This window comes from Hyla sarda, chromosome 3, assembly GCF_029499605.1.
Source record: "Hyla sarda isolate aHylSar1 chromosome 3, aHylSar1.hap1, whole genome shotgun sequence".
In the NCBI taxonomy this organism is placed as follows: Eukaryota; Metazoa; Chordata; class Amphibia; order Anura; family Hylidae; genus Hyla; species Hyla sarda.
The window spans coordinates 329,568,461-329,587,699 of NC_079191.1; the positions used below are offsets into that span (position 1 = coordinate 329,568,461).

Genomic DNA, 19,239 nt, shown 5'->3' on the forward strand with positions numbered 1-19,239 from the left:
TAACAACTAAGATACACATGTTTCACAGTTTCAGACATAAAGTTTCAGATATATAGTTTAAGAATTTTTCCTTATATACTAGCTATATATGTTAAACCTCATGCGTGCAAAGAGTATTCACAAGGCTACACAGAGGGCCACTGTGGCATAAGGATACAGTATTCTCTCCTAAAAGTAATGCTTCTAGGGCACACCAAAATATCTTCTTCTGTATAAAATTAAAGGTGTAAGAGGTGCAGTAGAATCCTTTGGATGCCTTATTATGGGTTCCATGCTACGTTATGGTTCCATACTACTTAGGTGTTGAACGAGTCGCAATATAGTAATGTGCATATTGACACAGTCAGGATTTACTGCAGCCTACTACTCTGTGAATTTTATCTAAAACCACTGCAGAGACTCCAGATTTCTGCTGTGGCCAAAAATTTGCTCCATAGACAATTAACAGAGCCAGTTGTGAACCCATGGTGCATTCATTAATCCACACGGATGTTTTTCAGTAGTTTGGGAAAAAAAAAACTTCCATTGTGTTGTCAATTAAATTGCGTTCAAGTCTGTATTAAATGAAATTGAGTTCAATTGAGTTCAAGTCTGTATTAAAGTCCGGATTTGCAATAACATATTAGGCTATGCTCACACATTCTAAAATGAATAGTAATATTTGTCCGTAAAAAAAATAGGAATAAAATACGACTGTATATTTAATGTAATAGTGTACACTTTAAAAGCACATTGAAGATTGGCTGTCACACACCATAATTCCGACTTTGAAATTACAGACGTTTTTTAAACAATGTGTGCACTGACTGACAATTTTCTATTGACTTTCATTGTGCACATTATTAGATAAAAAATATGGACGTATTTTGCTCTTCATTTTATGATAAGTGAACATAGCCTAACAATTTTATATTACAATTCTATAGCTTCAGGGCTGAAATCTCTTGTTGGATCAGTGACTAAATATGGTTAGCTCTGATAGTTTGCATCCTGGGAAGTGTAGTGCAATGTACAGTTATTTTATGTAGGATACACTAACTCCTTATTGCATTATAGGATTTATCTAGTACAAGATAAGTAATAAATGAACAACTTTATCTTGACTAAATCAGGGTATAAACTGTAAAATGGAGTTAAAAAATTAAAACATCCTTTAAAGTCTATGGGATAAAAAACTTGAATCCAAAATGAATTTCCTCTCCAAAATATCTGTGTGATTCCACCTACTGACCAAGCCAACATGTCCAGGTATTTATAAATACTTTCCTTTTCACTTTTAGGCAAGAAAAGGAATTTTCAACTTTTGTGACCTGGCTTGATGGTATTGAAGCTTTGGTCAGTCCACTGCAAGAACAGTTCTCTGCAGACAGAGCAAAACTGGAGACTGAAATGAAGTCCCTTCAGGTATGAATATTATATGTAATTCACCACAAAAGTATTATTATTGTAGATTCATGATTATGACTTTGAACACGTGCAGTGACCAAAATAAATGTGAAATACATAGCAAAAAAGTAGTAAAGTTGATTCTTCCCAGTAAATTACAGTTACAAAATTATAAAATTCTGGGTGCTGGACAACTGATAGGTTGAGCAGCTTTATATATTTTCCTTTTTTTTCCCCCCAGGATCTGAAAGAGGAGTTAACACAGTCTAAGCGATATACAGTTCTGGTCCAGTTGTGTGCATCTTTGTATGCAACATCTGATGAGAACAGTGTACAGCAACTTAGGGGCCACCTTGAAAACCTGTCCCTCAGATGGAATAGACTACCAGAAGCTGTTCTAAAACGGTATGTATTTCCTATATATATATATATTTAGGTAATTTTTGTGAACACAGAAATCTTATTAGCTTGCACATGTTCTCTTATCCAGCCTTTTATTAATCATAAAAGCCATGGAGGCATTTGAAAATAAAATTTGGGATTATATCAAAAATCTAAGTTGTAAAAATATATGTAACCTTTTGAAGTCCAAACTAATGGTAAATTGAAGTGAAGTGAAGTCAGCATACCTTAAGTGTTTTAAATTAAATGGTCACTCTCATTAAATTTTTTTTTGCTATGGCACTCCTTATGGTAAATAAAAAATCTTTCTAATGTACTTTGTTTAAAAAAATCAAGTTTTCTATGTTTTATTTGTGTTTAACCCCTTAAGGACATAGCGTTTTTCTGTTTTTGCACTTTCGTTTTTTCCTCCTTACATTTTAAAAATCATAACCCTTTCAATTTTGCACCTAAGAATCCATATGATGGCTTATGTTTTGCGCCACCAATTCTACTTTGTAATGACATCAGTCATTTTATCAGTCATCTATGGCTAAACGGAGAAAAAAATCATTGTGCGACCAAAAAAACACAATTTTGTAAATTTTGGGGGCTTACGTTTCTACGCAGCAAATTTTTTGGTAAAAATTTCACCTTCTCTTTATTCTGTAGGTCCATAGGATTAAAATGATACCCTACTTATATAGGTTTGATTTTGTATTACTTCTGAAAAAAATGTATACGTTTAAAATTGACCTTTTCTGACCCCTATAACTTTTGTATTTTTCCACGTACAGGGCGGTATGGGGGCTGTATGTATGTTTAAAAATTTCCTTTTTTTTTTTTACCTCTATAACTATATTTTTCAGTATTCTGGGTTATGTGAGGGCTAATTTTTTGCGCCATGATATGTGAGGTCAAACTTTATCCACAAAAAATGTCCCTGGAGGTTACAGGGTAAATCATAAATTCAACAACCTTTGAATCAATATCTCTCTCTCTCTCTCTCTCTCTCTCTCTCTCTCTCTCTCTCTCCCTCTCCCTCTCTCTCTCTCCCTCTCCCTCTCTCTCTCTCTCTCTCTCTCTCTCTCCCTCTCTCTCCCTCTCTCTCCCTCCCTCTCCCTCTCTCTCCCTCCCTCTCCCCCTCTCCCCCTCTCCCCCTCTCCCCCTCTCTCTCTCTCCCCCTGCCTATCTTCTATTACTTTGGCGCACAGTATTCTATGTGCTCTAAGCTCTTATTTGAGGGCTCTTTTTTAAGACTTTTTGATCGCTTTTTATTAGGGATCGACCGATTATCGGTTTGGCCCAAATTATCGGCCGATATTCACAATTTTTGACATTATCGGCAATTATCTTGCCGATATGCCAATAATGCTCCGCCCCCCCGGCCCGAGACTGCTGCCGCCGCTGCCCAATTGCCTCCCCCATCCCCGATTTTATAATTACCTGTTCCCAGGACCCAGGGTCTGCGCTACTTCAGGCTTCTGCGACGTCCTGCGCTAATGCTGTGCGCTTCGCAATGACGGGTGACGTCCTCAATGCGACGTCACAGTGACAGCTCACGACGCCCCTGGAGCTAGAAGTAGCGCGGATCCCGGGAACAGGTAATTATAAAACCGGCAATGGGGTAGCAGCAGTGGTTGGACTAAGGAGGACCCCAGGACAGGCAAGGGGAGAGTAGCGGGTGGCAACGGCGGTCTCTGGCCCCGCAAAAGCCGCTGCAGTTCATTGATTTAAAGCACCCGCTTTAAATCATTGTTCTGCAGCGGCCTCTATTGGGCCGGGGGGGGGGGGGGAGGGAATAGCTGATAACTTATACCGGAATATCGGTATAAATTATCGGCTATCGGCCTCAAAGTTAACATATTATCGGTATGGGCCCTAAAAAATCAATATCGGTCAATACCTACTTTTTATATATTTTTTTAAGGGAATACAAAGTGATCAAAAATACTCAAATTTGGACTTTGATATTTTTTTTTACGTATACGCCATTGACCGTGAGGTTTAATTAACATTATATTTTTATAGTTTGGACATTTACGTGCATGTGGATACCACATATATTTATGTTTTTTTGTTTTTTTTAAATGGGAATTAGGGAAGGGGTTAATTCACATTTATTAACTTTAAAAAAAAATATTTTAGACTCCGCAATCAACTTTGATTGCGGCATCTAAGGAGTTAGTGCCGGGCATCACTGCGATTGGGACCTCCCCGCTATGACACAGGGTAAGCTTCTGAGCCCCCGTCATAAAAGGGGAGTGGGACAAGGCCGAACAGGTACACCCTTTGTCCTTAAAGGGGTACTCTGCCCCTAGACATCTTATCCCCTATCCAAGGATAGGGGATAAGATGTCTAATCGCAGGGGTCCCACTGCTGAGGACTCCCGCAATCTCTCCTGCAGCCCCCCGAGTCATCAGCTCTCCAGAGCTACATTTGCTCCGTGGCTGATGCGCCCCTTCATGACATCACACACCACCCCTTAATGCAAGTCTATGGGAGGGGGCGTAACTGTAACCCCCCCCCTCCCATAGACTTGCATTAAGGGGACAGGGCGCGACATCACGAGGAGCGGAGCAATGACGTCACGAACCGCCGGCCCCTGTCATCAGCCACGGAGCAAACTTAGCTCCGGAGAGCTGATGACTCGAGGGGCTGCAGGAGAGATTGCGGGGGTCCCCAGTAGCAGGACCTCTGTGATCAGACATCTTATCCCCTATCCTTGGATAGGGAATAAGATGTCTAGGGGCGGAGTACCCCTTTAAGCTGTTAAAATGTGTTCATACCTAAGCCCTGCTAACAGCTACATAACCTGGATTTTAGACCGATACATTGTAGCAAAGCATCAGTGAGATTTGTTCAACTCCTGATGTATTTAACTAACATGACTCCGAATGCCTTTCCAGTTTTTGACTTGGACTTAAAGGGGTATTCCAGTATTTAAAAAAAGTTTTTTTTTAATATCAACTGGCTCCAGAAAATTAAAAAAATCGTAACCCTACCAGTACCAGTATCAGCTGCTGAAGTTGAGTTGTTATTTTCTTTCCTACAACAGTGCTCTCTGCTGACACCTCTGCTTGTCTCAGGAAGCATTAGAGGTTTGCTATGGGAATTTGCTCCTACACTGGATGGTTCCTGAGACAGATTCACAGACAGGGAAGGGGCATTCCCCAGCAGGTGTAACATCATCTGAAGCCATACAAGGGAGAACTTCCTCCCTCACTCTGCTACACATCCCATAGCAGTTCAGTGTGTGAGATGACCTATGATTGGCTAAGCCTGCACCATACCCCCTCCCCCCTCAGCACTCCAGACTGCATTTCCAAAGTCTGTGCAAGAGATAGGGGGACACCTAGTGGCAGCTTTTTTAAACACAAAAAGAAAACATAGAAAACGTAATTCGTTTTAAACAAAGTACATTAGAAAGATTGTTTATTTACCATAAGGAGTGCAATAGCTAAAATTTTTTAAATGAGATTGCCCATTTAAGTGTCAGATTTTTGATGGTTCAACTGCTGGGCCCCCTGCGATCTCCTGGAGGGAATCCCATTGTTTGTGGAGCTACTGAAGATAGCCAAGTACTGAGCTCTCTTCGACACTAATTCCCTAGCCTGTGTTTCTGAAATAAGTTATTTTAAATCTGAATACCGCTTTAAAAAAATTTTTAAACTATCTTGATATGGCCATTTTTTAGGATCGGTGTCGTGGAATCCATTGTAAGTGAACACCAGAAATTTGATGACTTGTTACTAGAATTTTCCCTCTGGATTAAGCAATTTCTTAAGGACCTTCAGGAAGCTGCTGAAATAAACACATCTGATCATGAATCTGCTATTCTTTTAAATAAGGTAACCTTATTGTATCTGCTTCTTCAGTTACCTCTGTTATACATATGATTTATTGCTCTTACACAAAAGACCGTTTTATCATATATATTGAATTTAGTCCTTTTAGAATTTGTCATAAGACATCAACTTCCCATAAAATGTCAGCCTGTCATAAAACCTCAGCTTGTAGAACAATTCTAATTCGTTTTGAGCAATAAGTGTCTCTTAATAGAGGCCTTAGCAAACCTCTATAGCTGGACCCATCACTAAGTGTATTTTATATACATTTTGCAATGCATCCAACTTTATTTTTTTTATTTCTTCTAGAACCATATAGCAAAAGTAAAAGCACAGCAGGCAGAAATAGATCATTTGAAGGATCAGCTCAGTAAGTTGTGCATTTTCACTATTCCCATTGATAATTTCGTGTTGGAAGGAAGGGTCACAGACTGTGTACAGCTGTATGAAGAAACAATTCAAATCACTGAGCGACGACAAGAATCCCTTGTCAAGTTAGGCTCCTTCTTACAAATGCACCAAGAAATTCTAAATGTCCTTTGTAACTTAAAAGAAACAGTAGAAGGAGAAAGCAGCCTAGATAAAGATCAATCTGAGTCTCTGGAGAAAGACATAAATAAAGTTGCTCAGGATATTGATGAATTGACAGCTCTGTCAGTAGGACTAGATACAGCTCTTACCAAAGCACAGTACCATCTAAAGTGCCCCACTTCTGAGCAGAGGACTTCTTGCAGAGCTCTGGCTGATAACCTTAATATGGAGCTGGAGAAAGTTCAGAAGTTTCTGGGAACAAAACGGAGTGAAGCAGAAGCTCTTGGCGCACTCTGGAAATCATTTATTGACTGCAGAGAGAAACTACTCAAGACAATTGAAGATATTGAAGAAAAGGCAGACAATGAAGAGATGAAAGAGTCAACATTACAGGCCCTTCAGCAAAGGTAAAATGTGAACGCAACATGTTTGTTCCTATTGTTACATTCATTATAACAGAATGTAGCGTATTTATCGTATAACACGCCCTGGTGTATAACAAGCACCCTCATTTTCACAAGAAAATGTGAAGGAAAAAATAAATAAATGTAAAATAAATGACTTGGAAGCTCTGAACTATATGCCTCATCATCCCCGCAACTTTGATTCCCCCTGTACCTTCTCAACCTTCCCCCCCCTTCCCCGTACCACATCATTCCTCCCGTTTTATCTGCACCTGTGTCACATTTACCCCCCCCCCCCCCCCGATCCCCTGTGTGAATCCTTTCCTCTGTGATTCCCCCTGCTCATCATTCTCCCCCGGCTCATCATTCTCCCCCGGCTCATCATTCTCCCCCGGCTCATCATTCTCCCCCGGCTCGGCTCATCATTCTCCCCCGGCTCATCATTCTCCCCCGGCTCATCTCATCATTCTCCCCCGGCTCATCTCATCATTCTCCCCCGGCTCATCTCATCATTCTCCCCCGGCTCATCTCATCATTCTCCCCCGGCTCATCTCATCATTCTCCCCCGGCTCATCTCATCATTCGCCCCCGGCTCATCATTCTCCCCCGGCTCATCATTCTCCCTCGGCTCATCATTCTCCCCCGGCTCATCATTCTCCCCCGGCTCATCATTCTCCCCCGGCTCATCATTCTCCCCCGGCTCATCATTCTCCCCCAGGTCATCATTCCCCCCCCCCCCCCCCCGCACATCATCTCCCCCCCCGTGCATCATTCCCCCCCCAGCGCATCATTCCCCCCCCCCCGCGCATCATTCCCCCTCTGACTCATCATCCCCCCCTCTTACTCATCATCCCTCCCCCTCTGACTCACCATCCCCCCCCCTGACTCACCATCCCCCCCGCTCATCATTACCCCCCCGCCTCATCATCACCCCCCTCTGCCTCAACATCCTCCCCCCCTACTCATCAGGCTCAGATAATGCAGCGGGTCTTGTGGGCTGTGTGGATAGTAAGGTATGATGAGTGACATCCGCTGCCGGCTCCTCTGCACAGCATCAGGGACGTCACTCAGATTTAGCAGACCGTCCGCGGCCACTCTAGAACAGTCACCCACAGCGGCTGCAGGAAATGAGTAGTGACAACCCTGATGCTGTGCAGAGGAGCCGGCAGGAGACGTCACTAGTCATACTATTCACACAGCCCATTACCTGAACCTGCCAGAGCGCGGCCAGGTAGGGTAATATTAAAATCAGGAGGAGAAGCGTCCGACTCGCAGGAGCCGCCGCTGGTCACTGCTTTAAAGTGGCCGCGGCCGGGCTGCTGATCTTCAACAGGGCTGCTGCGGCCACTTTAAATAAGTGAACAGAACATTTATCGGGGTTTAACACGCAGGCAGGCTTTTTGCCCTAAATTTAGGTTTTAAAAGTGCATGTTATATGCCGATAAATACGGTAATTTGTTTTGTGTAACATTAACTAAGGTATGGGGTCACCTGGTTTTCACCCTTCAACTTCTATACAGAACTCTGGACAGTAAACCCTCAAAGGGGTATTCCAGTGAAAAAGAATTTTCTCGGTCGCTCTTCATTGGGGGGACACCTGATGGGTACCATATTTTTCGCCTTATAGGACGCACCGGCATATAAAACGCACCCAATTTTAAAGGTGCAAAATCTAGAAAAAAATTATTCTGCACCCAACAGTGATCTTCAACCTTCGGACCTCCAGTTGTTGCAAAACTACAGCTCCCAGCATGCCCGGACAGCCATTGGCTGTCCGGGCATGCTGGGAGTAGTAGTTTTGCAACATCTGGAGGACCACAGGTTGAAGACCACTGGATAGGAGGTAATACTCACGTGTCCCCGCCGCTCCGAACCCGTCACCGCTGCCCTGGATGTCGCTCCATCACTGTCGCCGCATCCCCATGGTGTCCCCGACGCTCCGGACGTCTTCTTCCTCGGGATCCACGCTCTCGGTCGCCGTCCGCACGCCACTCCTATTGGATGTCGGGACGGCGTGATGACGTCGAAGGAGAGTGCCGCCATGCAGGGGATCCCGGCACGGAGCAGACACCGAGGAGGCAGGTAAGGTCCCTCCCGGTGTCCTGTAAGCTGTTCGGGACGCACAGCTGTTCCTGTAAGCTGTTCACCGCAGCGGTCCCGAACAGCCCGACTGAGCAGCCGGGTTACTGTCCCTTTCGCTTCAGACGCGGTGGTCAGCTTTGATGGCCGCGTCTGAAGGGTTAATACAGGGCATCACCGCGATTGGTGATGTCCTGTATTAGCCACGGGTCCCGGCCGTTGATGGCCACAGGGACCGACCCTATAGGTGTGTATTCGCCGTATAAGACGCACCAACTTCCCCCCCCCCCCCCCCCTAATTTTGGGGAAGAAAAAGTGCGTCTTATACGGTGAAAAATATGGTATATGCTCTTGTCACTAGGAGGCACTGACACTAGGAAAAAAAAAAGTCAGCTCCTCCCTGGCAGGATATACCCATCCACTTATCAGTTTTAGCTAGTATCAGTAGGAGGCAAGACACAGGTCTGGGAGCACCCCAGATCTCATATTTTTTTTTATATTTTCTAGTAAGGGCTGTTTAGTTAGGTTTTTATCTCCCTTTTGTTTTCCTTTTCAGTGGGGGTTCAGGAGCATGGTGCTACCTTTTCCCCAATATGCGACAAAGGGGCACAAAAGAGTATGGGCCATCAACCCCTTATCACAAAGTGCCAGTGCCTGGAGGTTGTACCCTGGGCCCGGGTCCCCCATTTGCCCCTGCTCTCCCCGCTATCTTAGCCTGGTATGTTGCAGCGTGGCCATAAGCTGGTTAAAGACTTCAGGGTAAGTATAAGAAGATGGAGCCGTGGGTGAGTATGTACTACAACCCCCCTTCCCCTTTGCCCTCCCTCTTGCTCATCCAGGGGTCCCCTTCCTCTCATGTGCCCAGCTCCTCAGCCGCCATTACCCCTCATGGCCTCTGGCGCCATTCTGGAGAGGACAGTCTGGTGAACCTTCCCTTCCCCCTCTGGGCCACGCATCTCTACACATGTATTGCAGCCAGGCACAGTGCCCTGGCCACGTTATCTTCACTACCGGCCGGAGACTCTATGCTGCTGCCCCAGTTTCTCCAGTGGGGGCGTTGTCTGACCACTTACTACCTTGTACGGCATTCTTTATTCGGCTGAGGGGGAAGACCTATAGCTACAGGCAGCAGGTCTCCGGTCCCACGCGGCTGACCGCATTCTCAGTGTGGGCACACCAGCCCACTTACTACTATCTGCTGTGGCCAGGCGCGATGTTCTGGCCGCGTTCTTACAGGCTGACCAGAGACTTATAGCTGCAGGCAGCGGGTCTTCGGTCCCAGGCTTACTCCTATTCTATGCGGCCATGTAAAGACAAAAAGGAAAAAAGGCACACACGCCCCTATTATGATACGTTATGATGATGGGTAAGTGCAATAAAGGTCACACTTACCAGAAGGTGTTGCGCTAAGGGCACAACACTGTACAAGGAATCAAGGAAGGTCCGTTAGCAGCCAGGATCCTCCGGTCGATCCTAGCTCACCGGTCCAAACAGCAGAAGCCAAAGGTATTGCAAAAACATGGATCTTAACAGGCGCATAAACGGCAATAAATTAGGTAGAATAGGTACTCAAGTTCATATAAATTATTGGCACTTCATCAGGCAAGTGTGCATGTGCTTGAAATTGCATACTTGCCTGATGAAGTGCCCGCTACGGGCAGGAAACGTGTTGCTTTTATGTGCTTTAAATAAATAATTAATATGAACTTGAGGACCTATTTTGCCGTTTATGCGCCTGTGAAGATCCATGTTTTTGCAATACCTTTGGCTTCTATTCTTTGCGGCCAGGCACAGTGTCCTGGCTGCATTCTTTATGGGCTGACCGGAGTCCTATAGCCACAGGCAGCGGGTCTCTGGTCCCACGTGGACTGCCCTCAGTGCTCTTCCCCAGTCGGGGAGGAACCGGCTGCGTCTTTCACCCAGTTCCCCAGCCTCCTTCCTGTAATGGCCACAGATCATGCGGCCGGGTGCTGCATCTTACCACAAGTACCCCCCTGTGCTTTTCCTAGTCTGAGGCTGGCTCCAAGGGTGATGTTCTTCTAGTGTGCCTTCCCTTCTCGGCGGGCTGCGCTGTCTGTTAAAGTTTAAACAATATATATATATATATTCACCACTGGTCACTCAGACCGTTTGGTGGTGTTTGGTGGCCTCTTGTGACCATCAATTGTATTACGTCCTGGATTTTTCATTACTTCTTGAGCTCCCCCTTGTGGCAACCAAACACTATTACAGCCTTGGCCTGTCACATCTGTTTTTTCTAGGCACTGAATCGAGGGACCACTTTATTCCTTCAGTCACCCTGTATGGTGGCCTGCCTTAGACTATTTACGTTGCCAGTTGAGGTATGCCTCTGGCGTATCTATTTTCTGCAGGCTTCTCACTCTGTTAGGGAACATATGCGCACCGACATGGCGGGTTACTGCCAGGGATTTCTCGATCACTTGGAAACAGTCGGGGATATATTAAGTGTCTACCACTGTCTTGCCATGTCATGCCCATCGTGCCCACAGCTGAATTCCAGTCCCTCCCTACTGAGGCAAGACACTGGTCGGGTGCCCTTGCAAGAGTTTTTTTTTTGCATTCCTGGCGGATGCTAAGGACACTATCAGGTCCGCCGGTCACCCGTCATGGGGGTGTCCTGGCGTGTCATACAATATGATTCCCTCCTCTACAGGCTGCCGCATCCGCTGCTAGGGTTCTGAATCCCCCCGTCTAGTGCGAGGTCTCCATGAAAGTGTCCCTGTGGGGGCATGGATTGGTCCTGATGTCGATATTCCAGACAGTAGTCTCCCCTGTCACTCATCTCTCAGCTGCCGCGTCCACAGCTGGCACTCCGGTACACCACTGCTAATGTAAGGTGTCCGACGGAGTGACCCGTTGTCTACTATGGACCCATACCAGTAAGCCAGACAGTGGTCTGCGTGGTCTCCTCAGCTGCCTGTCACTCATCACTCAGCTGATGTTCCAGTACTGGAGTTCCAGTACCCCACTACTGTGGAGGTGTACAAAGACGTGTCCCAGCGTGTCCTATGGACTCAAGATGGGGTACAGGGATACATTCCGTGGCTCCTCAGCCTCCCCCGATCTCCCAAGGTGACAGAGATACTATCTAAGGCTCCTAGGCCTCCCTTCCCTCCCACATGCGGCAGTGGGGCACAGTGATCGCCTATCTGGCTGTCCCCTTTTATCCAGCGCCTGGAAGTGTACTTGTTCAGCCAGACTGTTGTCTGCACGGTCTCCATCGCTGTCGGTCTCCCATCTCTGGGCTGCCGCGGGCTTGCTCAAATCTCCCATATCTCTCTGCTGGTATAAGGACTCTGCATGAGAGTCCCTGCAGGTACTCTTGACTGATGACAGTCAGCCAGACTTTCATCAGCTGGATCTCTCACACCGCCAGGTCGCTTGTTAGTTCGGTCGTACTCCAATACCCCATTTTCTGTAGGGGGGTTCGATGGAGTGTCCCTGAGCATTCAGGAATCCTATACCAGTCAGCCCGACGGTTGTCTGCATGGTCTACTACTACGTCGGTCCAACTACCATACACTTCCTACACCATGGAAGGTAGTTCAGGTTATCCACTGCCAAGGTGTAGTTACGCGTGAGTCTCCCCATGTTGCTCCATGGGCCCTATACAATACACCACATACTGGTTTGCGGGGTTCCTTCCTTTACCAGGTTCCTCCCTACATGCCTGCTGCTCTCTAGGCTGAAGGCTGGTAACCCACTTTGGTGTGATTCTGTCTACTGCACCCGGTGTGGCCATAGTCACTATGCTAGATAGCCAGACTGTGCCTGCATGGTTTTCTACTCTGCCAGGTAACCTTCCCCATTCTTGCCACTCCCACAGTTATAGTCCGGTGACTCATTTTCCTGGTGAAGTTCCAAAGAGTGTTTCATTGGATCTTTTATTCTTGCCGTTCAGACTGTTTCTGCATGTTTCCTGCTCCACATACATCCTTTATCCCTTGCGTCTGTGACAGCAGTCCTGGTGTGTGGCACCATTTGGTGCTGGGGTGTGGGCATTTCCTGCAGCTGCCATGGTCTTTCGCAGAAAGAGCAGCACTCTGTTCCTCTTTCTAAGGGGCAACGTTGGTCTGCTAGGGGCATGGTTGTGACACCATGCTGCCGGACTTTTGAATGTCTACGGTTTCTTTTGTGTCTGCAGTCTTGGTACCCCTCTACTATCGTGCGATAACCATGTCTGTGTCTCTACATATGCTAGGCCACTCTGCACGTGTAGAGTCCACTTACCCTTTTTTTCTGTGGGGTGTGCCTCGGGCCTTCCTGTGATCTTGTTTCCACAGGTTTAGGTGGTCGAACTCCTCTGCTCTGGTATCTGTCCTGGATTCCTCTCCAGGGTGGTTCAGACGCCAGCTCTGTTTCCTTAGGGAATGACCAGAATGGCTCCATTGATGCCCTTCTGGTCCAGGGTTACACCACGTTGAGGTGTTCCCCTCAACGCTTTGGGTGTGTTTGTGCTTCTTCCTTCCATTCGTAGTCAGGACTCAAATTAGCTCCTCCATTCCTTAATATGTTGTTGCAGTGTTCCTGGGGACTACGTCCACCTAGTACTTTTTGATCATCCCCTTCCACAGGGGGTACAGGGATCAGCAGCTTGGCATGGTCTCATAGCGCACACCCCTTGTTTTACCCTAATCCTCTATATTGGTGGGGTACATGGCTGGGCCCTTGTTTTATGCTGAGAGCAATCAGCTGAGCTACACACTTCTGCAGCCTGGCTCTCTTCCAGTTTCTTGGTTATATACTGCTGCTTTTACAGACTTGGCACACTCATCTGTTGGAAGAGTTTATGCACTCATGTATGGCTCAGCGACACTGTCTGTTGTTTTGGTCCTGCCATTGCTCTCCTCCTCCCTCGGTGCAATCTCCCTGGGGGGGGGGGAGGGGATTGTTCCTCCTTCCTTCTCGGTGTCAGTTGCGCTACACTGACACTACAGTCTTCTGAAGTAACCTTTCCTTTTGTTTTCCCCTCCGTCTCATCCTGACGGGATGTTGCTTCGGTCCGCTCAGACCGCTGGGGTTCTTGTCTGGTTAGTCTCCTTGTCTTGGACACTATCATAGTATGCTGTGGTGTGTCTTCTTTTCTAGGTTTGCCCTTCTTGTTCTTTGGGCCTTAGTGATGGTTGTGGTCTCGGGCAGGTTAGCTCTCCTGCCCTCACTTCTCCGCAGTCCCGTTTGTGGGGTGGCCTTTCTGTACCGCTTTCCTAAACGTAGAAGTTTGTCACCTGAAGCGTTTCGCGGACGTTGGGTTTACTTACTCTACAGGTGTACATCTTCCAGGCAATTCGGGAACCTTTGTTTCCCATGTCGGCTGCTCCAGTGTTCCGTGATGATCCTTTTGGCCATTTATTTTTACGTGTATGTCTTCCAGGTGACCCCGATACCTCCAGTTCCCATGTCAGATGCTCCGGTGTTCCGGGATGCCCCTTTTTCAGTGCATTCCGCTCCCTCCCTGATTCCCCTTTTGCTGTTGGTTGTTTTTCTCTTCCTAGGGGACAGCTTTGGTACGTCCCATCAGTATAGGTGTACCCCCAATGAAGAGCGACTGAGAAAAGGAGATTTTTTTTGTACTCACCGTAAAATCTCTTTCTCGTAGCCTTCATTGGGGACACCGCACCCACCCATTTCTTCTTTCTTGGTCCGGATTTTCTTTTCTTGTTCTTGTTTTTTTTTTTATCTGGGATTCCCTTCTGGGGTCCTTCGGACATATTTCTTTGTTGGCTTCTCTTACGGCTTGGTGACAACTGATTACCTCACTTCCAGTGGGCAGGTATATCTTGCCAGGAAGGGGCTGACTTTTTTTCCTAGTGTCAGCACCTCCTAGTGGCAAGAGCATATACCCATCAGTATAGGTGTCCCCCAATGAAGGCTACGAGAAAGAGATTTTTTTCATATCAACTGGCTGCAGAAAGTTAAACAGATTTGTAAATCACTTCTATCAAAAAAATCTTAATATTTCCAGGACTTATCAGATGCTGAAGTTGAGTTGTTCTTTTCTGTCTGACAACATTGCTCTTTGCTGACACCTCTGTCTGTCTCAGGAGCTGTCCAGAGTAGGAACAAATCCCCATAGCAAACCTCTCCTGCTCTGGACAGTTCATGAGACAGACAGAGGTGTCAGCAGAGAGCACTGTGGTCAGACAGAAAAGAACAACTAACTTCAGCAGCTGATAAGTACTGGAAGGATTAAGATTTTTTAATAGAATTAATTTACAGATCTGTTTAACTTTCTGGAGCCAGTTGATATGAAAAAAAAAATGTTTTTACTGGAATACCCCTTTAAGTCATTATTAATAGAGTAGTCTCTGAATAGCAAAAGTAGATGTATCTAAGCATGGTACAAATGGAAAAGACGACTAGTGTATCCAGACATGGATAAGGTAGGCAAAGTTCATTGTGTATATTGGATAGGCCAAGGTCAGGAGAGGCAGCATTCTTGCAATAGGTGAGACAATCAGAAAGTGAGGGCAGATAGCAAGCTATCTGATGAGGTCAGATACCCTATTGTTCAGACAGGGAGCATAGGGAGAAGAATCCTTAAATTGTCTAGGGAAAAAATGGATTGGTGGAGGAAAAGTTTTGGGTGCACTGACCATTTAAGAAGCTGGGGGCCCACGCTTGCATACTAGCAAATGTCCTAGGAGGAGTAGATCTTTAATGGACATGAGGCTTGTGGAGAAGACCAGGGAAGCATGAGGCTGCCATGGTGTGCAGCTATAAGGATTGAGAGAAAAGTGGTGGTGAAAATCATTTAAAAAATATTGCAATATTCTTTTTAATGCCACTGTATTTAGCATGCTATGTTAGTAGACTCTAGTAGATTCTCTACAAATTCCATTTAATCCTCTTCACGTCTTACAAACAACTGAATCTTGTTATATGTTTAAATACAGGTTAAAATTTTTCAATGAACTGGAGGAGGAAATTAACTCTTACCAGCATGAAAAACAGTGGCTTATGGATAAAGCAAAGCAGATTGCCCAGAAGGATTTATCTAAGGCTGCAGAAGCAGATAAAGAGCTGAATGGTCTGATCATGACGTGGGAAGACACAAACAAGCTCATAATTGAAAGGTAACATATAAATAGCCTTGGTGCTCCTACTAAACATCCACTATGTATTAAAGGGGTACTCCCACTGTTAATTTTTATTATTATTATTATTTTTTTTAAATCAACTGGTGCCGGAAAGTTAAACAGATTTGTAAATTACTTCTTTAAAAAATTCTTAATCCTTCCAGTACTTATCAGCTGCTGTATGAGCAATAGGAAGTTCTTTTCTTTTTTAATTTTCTTTCTGTCTGACCACAGTGCTCTCGGCTGACACCTCTGTCTATTTTAGGAACTGTCCAGAGTAGGAGAAATCCCCATAGAAAACCTATCCTGCTCTGGAGTTCCTAAAATGGACAGAGGTGTCAGCAGAGAACACTGTGGTCAGACAGAAAGGAAATTCAAAAAGAAAATAACTTTCTGTGGATCATACAGCAGCTGATAAGTACTGGAAGGATTAAGAATTTTTAATAGAAGTAATTTACAAATCTGTTTAACTTGCCGGCACCAGTGATAAAAAAAAAAAATAATAATAATAATTCCAGTGGAGTACCCCTTTAACGACACAGGGCATACATTTACGTCCTGCGCCAGCTTCCGCGATATAACACTGGGTCACGCGGTTACCCCGCGTCATATCGGGTCGGTCCCGGCAGCCATCAACGGCCAGAATCCGCGGCTCATACCGGACAAAACCGATCGTGGTGATGCCCGGTATTAACCCTTTTATTGTAGTCCATAAACATGCACAGCAGTGGAAAAGACGACTCTGTTTTGTGATACATTCACACATACAGGATCTGCTGCATATTTTCTTCAGCTGATTTTGCTACCCATTGAAGTTATAAATAGGTAGCAAAGTCAGCAGAACAAAATATGCAGCAGATCTTGTATGTATGAACTTACCCTTAGGCACAATAATAACACTTTACACCAAAAATCAGTATAACTGTTCCTAACAAAAAAAAAAAGTATGGGAGTAAAGCATGTAGGGGAGGATTATGACATGGCTTGATATGTCTACAGTCTAACAAAAAAGTTATATCTAAATACTGGTCTGGTTCAGTGGAGGATATGCCTTTCTTGATTAGTTTCTAAAAATCTGCAAGCTAGGACTCCCAATCACTAGAGTGAAGGAGCGGTGGGTGTGAAGTATAGAACCACCCCCAACCACAGCAGCACTATTTGGCTCTGCTCCATTTTTACCTTGCAAGGTTTGTAAGGGGTCACAGCTACTAGACCCCTCTGATCAGAAGGTAATGTCATAGCCTGTCATCACTTAATGGGAACCTGCCAGGTCTCTTGGGCCTCACACACCAGCTCTGGGACCTCACTGGTCTGGAAAACATCATTCCAGAGCTGTTCGCCTTAGCTTTCTGCAATTCTGCAGCGATCTGAAAACAAAGTTAAACTACCACCAGTGGAGGAAAAACTTTTAATTAATAAAACATAAGTCAGTAGTAATTAACTTTTCTTTGATTTATAATTATTTTTTGTAGTCAAGAACAGTGCTTGGTTCTTATCGATCTGATGAAAGAATATGAACATCTGAAGGCTTCTATTACTAGACTTATAGAGAATGCAGAAAACATGATAACAATTAAGTCAACTTTAAAAGATCAGGAAGACATCCGGCGTGCCATAGCAAAGGTGAGTATAGCAAAGATGGAACTATATTAGCTCTCTTAGGACATAATTCTAGGTTTTGCTATACCATTATGGTCTTTGTAGTCTGATCTCTGGGGTTCTCCGCTCTGATTGTGAAAAAGATGAAAACCAGCGCTGCATAGTCCTAAAATCTGTCCCTGCACAATGGTGATCCTCCTAAAGGTGGCACCAGAAAGCCATCTCTTTTTCCTCTGGATGAGAGCTACTATGCATTTTTTTTCCCAGGGAGCATTTCATTGCCCATAAGATCCTCTATTCCAGCTTGTCAGTCTTTTCAAGGAGATATAAATTACCCTCTCATTGAAAAATAGCCAAATTGACAATATTTGAAAACCTTCACGTATATAGTATATTATATCAGAGAGATGAGAGAAGGCGAAAATATGTAGTCATTCAGCTTCAGTGCTGTCTTTGTAATTTAGATCACTAATTAAATTTTACTGTTTTTCAAGCATGAATCAGCCAAGAATGAACTGAATGAAAACCAGAAAGAGCTGGATGAATTCACCAACAAAGGGAAACACGTATTAGTTGAGCTAAAACGAATCCATGGCTGCGATTCAAGACCAGTGAAAAAAGATATGGACTACTATGTGGATCAATGGCTTGACGTAAGAAGCATTTGTCATATGTTACCGTATATACTCGAGTATAAGCTGACCCGATTATAAGCCGAGGCCCCTAATTTCACCCCAAAAACCCAGGAAAATAGTTATTGACTCGACTATAAGCCTAGGGTGGGAAATACATCATGTCACCCCCCATGTCATCATCCAGACCCCCGTCATTAGCACCCTGTCATCATCCCCCCCTTCATCATTACCCTGTCATCATCCCCTCCTTCATCACCGCCTGTCATCATCCCCCCTTCATCATTACCCTGTCATCATCCTCCCCCCTTCATCATCACCACCTGTCATCATCCCCCTGTCATCATCCCACCCCCCCCCTTCATCATCACCGCCTGTCATCATCCCCCCCCCCCCCTTCATCATCACCGCCTGTCAATCCAGGGGTGGGGTCTTCAACCTGCGGACCTCCAGATGTTGCAAAACTACAACTCCCGGCATGTCTGGATGATGACGAAGGCCGCAGTGGTCTTCAACCTTCGGACCTCCAGGTGCCGATGGCTGTCCGGGCATGCTGGGAGTTGTAGTTTTGAAACATCTGGAGGTCCGCAGGTTGAAGACCACTGAACAGGCAGAGAGTTCACTCGAGTATAAGCCGAGGGGGGTGTTTTCAGCACGAAAAATCGTGCTGAAAAACTCGTCTTATACTCGAGTATATACGGTAAATTATTTATATTGCCGTCCCTTTCCAGTGGTAATACTGCTGGTGTTATTGATCTGTGTCGTATATTCTCTTGTTGTATATCCTATGTGTAGAAAAATCTAAATTCATATTTGTTTCAATTAATCACCATTAATCTGCTTTTGCTTTGCTTCCTGTTTTAGCATCAGCGAGCAAAACAAAGATATTCAGTAAAAATACTTGGCGGTGTAAGGCTGGAACCACATGTATTTTCCATGCAGTTTTTTGAGCCAAAGTCAGAAGTGGATCCAGTAGAAAGGGTATTATAGGTTCTTCCCTTTTATTTCTCAATACATTTTGAATCCACTTTTGACTTTGACTTGAAAACTGCATCCTAAAAGTTATACACCCAATTTCAGTTCTGAATGTGTTGAAAATGTGGAGCACAGCATTTGTTAAGTTGTGTGCTTCAAAAATCAGAGGAAAAATGTACGTTGTCTGACAATGGCTTGTGGCATAGGGTCCAGACATCCAAAGACTGTCCCTCTAAGCTTTCATTATCTATACAACAGTTTTAGTAAATTCTTTTCAATGTTCACATAGCAGGAAAATCTTCTGTT

General features: G+C 45.0%; 1 protein-coding gene across 13 annotated transcripts in view; it reads left to right on the forward strand.

The window, feature by feature from the left end:
- SYNE1 (spectrin repeat containing nuclear envelope protein 1) overlaps nucleotides 1-19,239 on the forward strand; it is a 483,893-nt gene that overhangs the window by 230,804 nt on the left and 233,850 nt on the right. For all 13 annotated transcript variants that reach the window (XM_056567280.1, XM_056567285.1, XM_056567279.1 and 10 more), the window contains 7 exons: nucleotides 1,281-1,404; nucleotides 1,628-1,791; nucleotides 5,466-5,619; nucleotides 5,926-6,554; nucleotides 15,545-15,724; nucleotides 17,200-17,350; nucleotides 17,821-17,979. In XM_056567280.1, coding sequence (XP_056423255.1) covers nucleotides 1,281-1,404; nucleotides 1,628-1,791; nucleotides 5,466-5,619; nucleotides 5,926-6,554; nucleotides 15,545-15,724; nucleotides 17,200-17,350; nucleotides 17,821-17,979 — 1,561 coding nt within the window. The remainder of the gene's footprint in view (nucleotides 1-1,280; nucleotides 1,405-1,627; nucleotides 1,792-5,465; nucleotides 5,620-5,925; nucleotides 6,555-15,544; nucleotides 15,725-17,199; nucleotides 17,351-17,820; nucleotides 17,980-19,239) is intronic.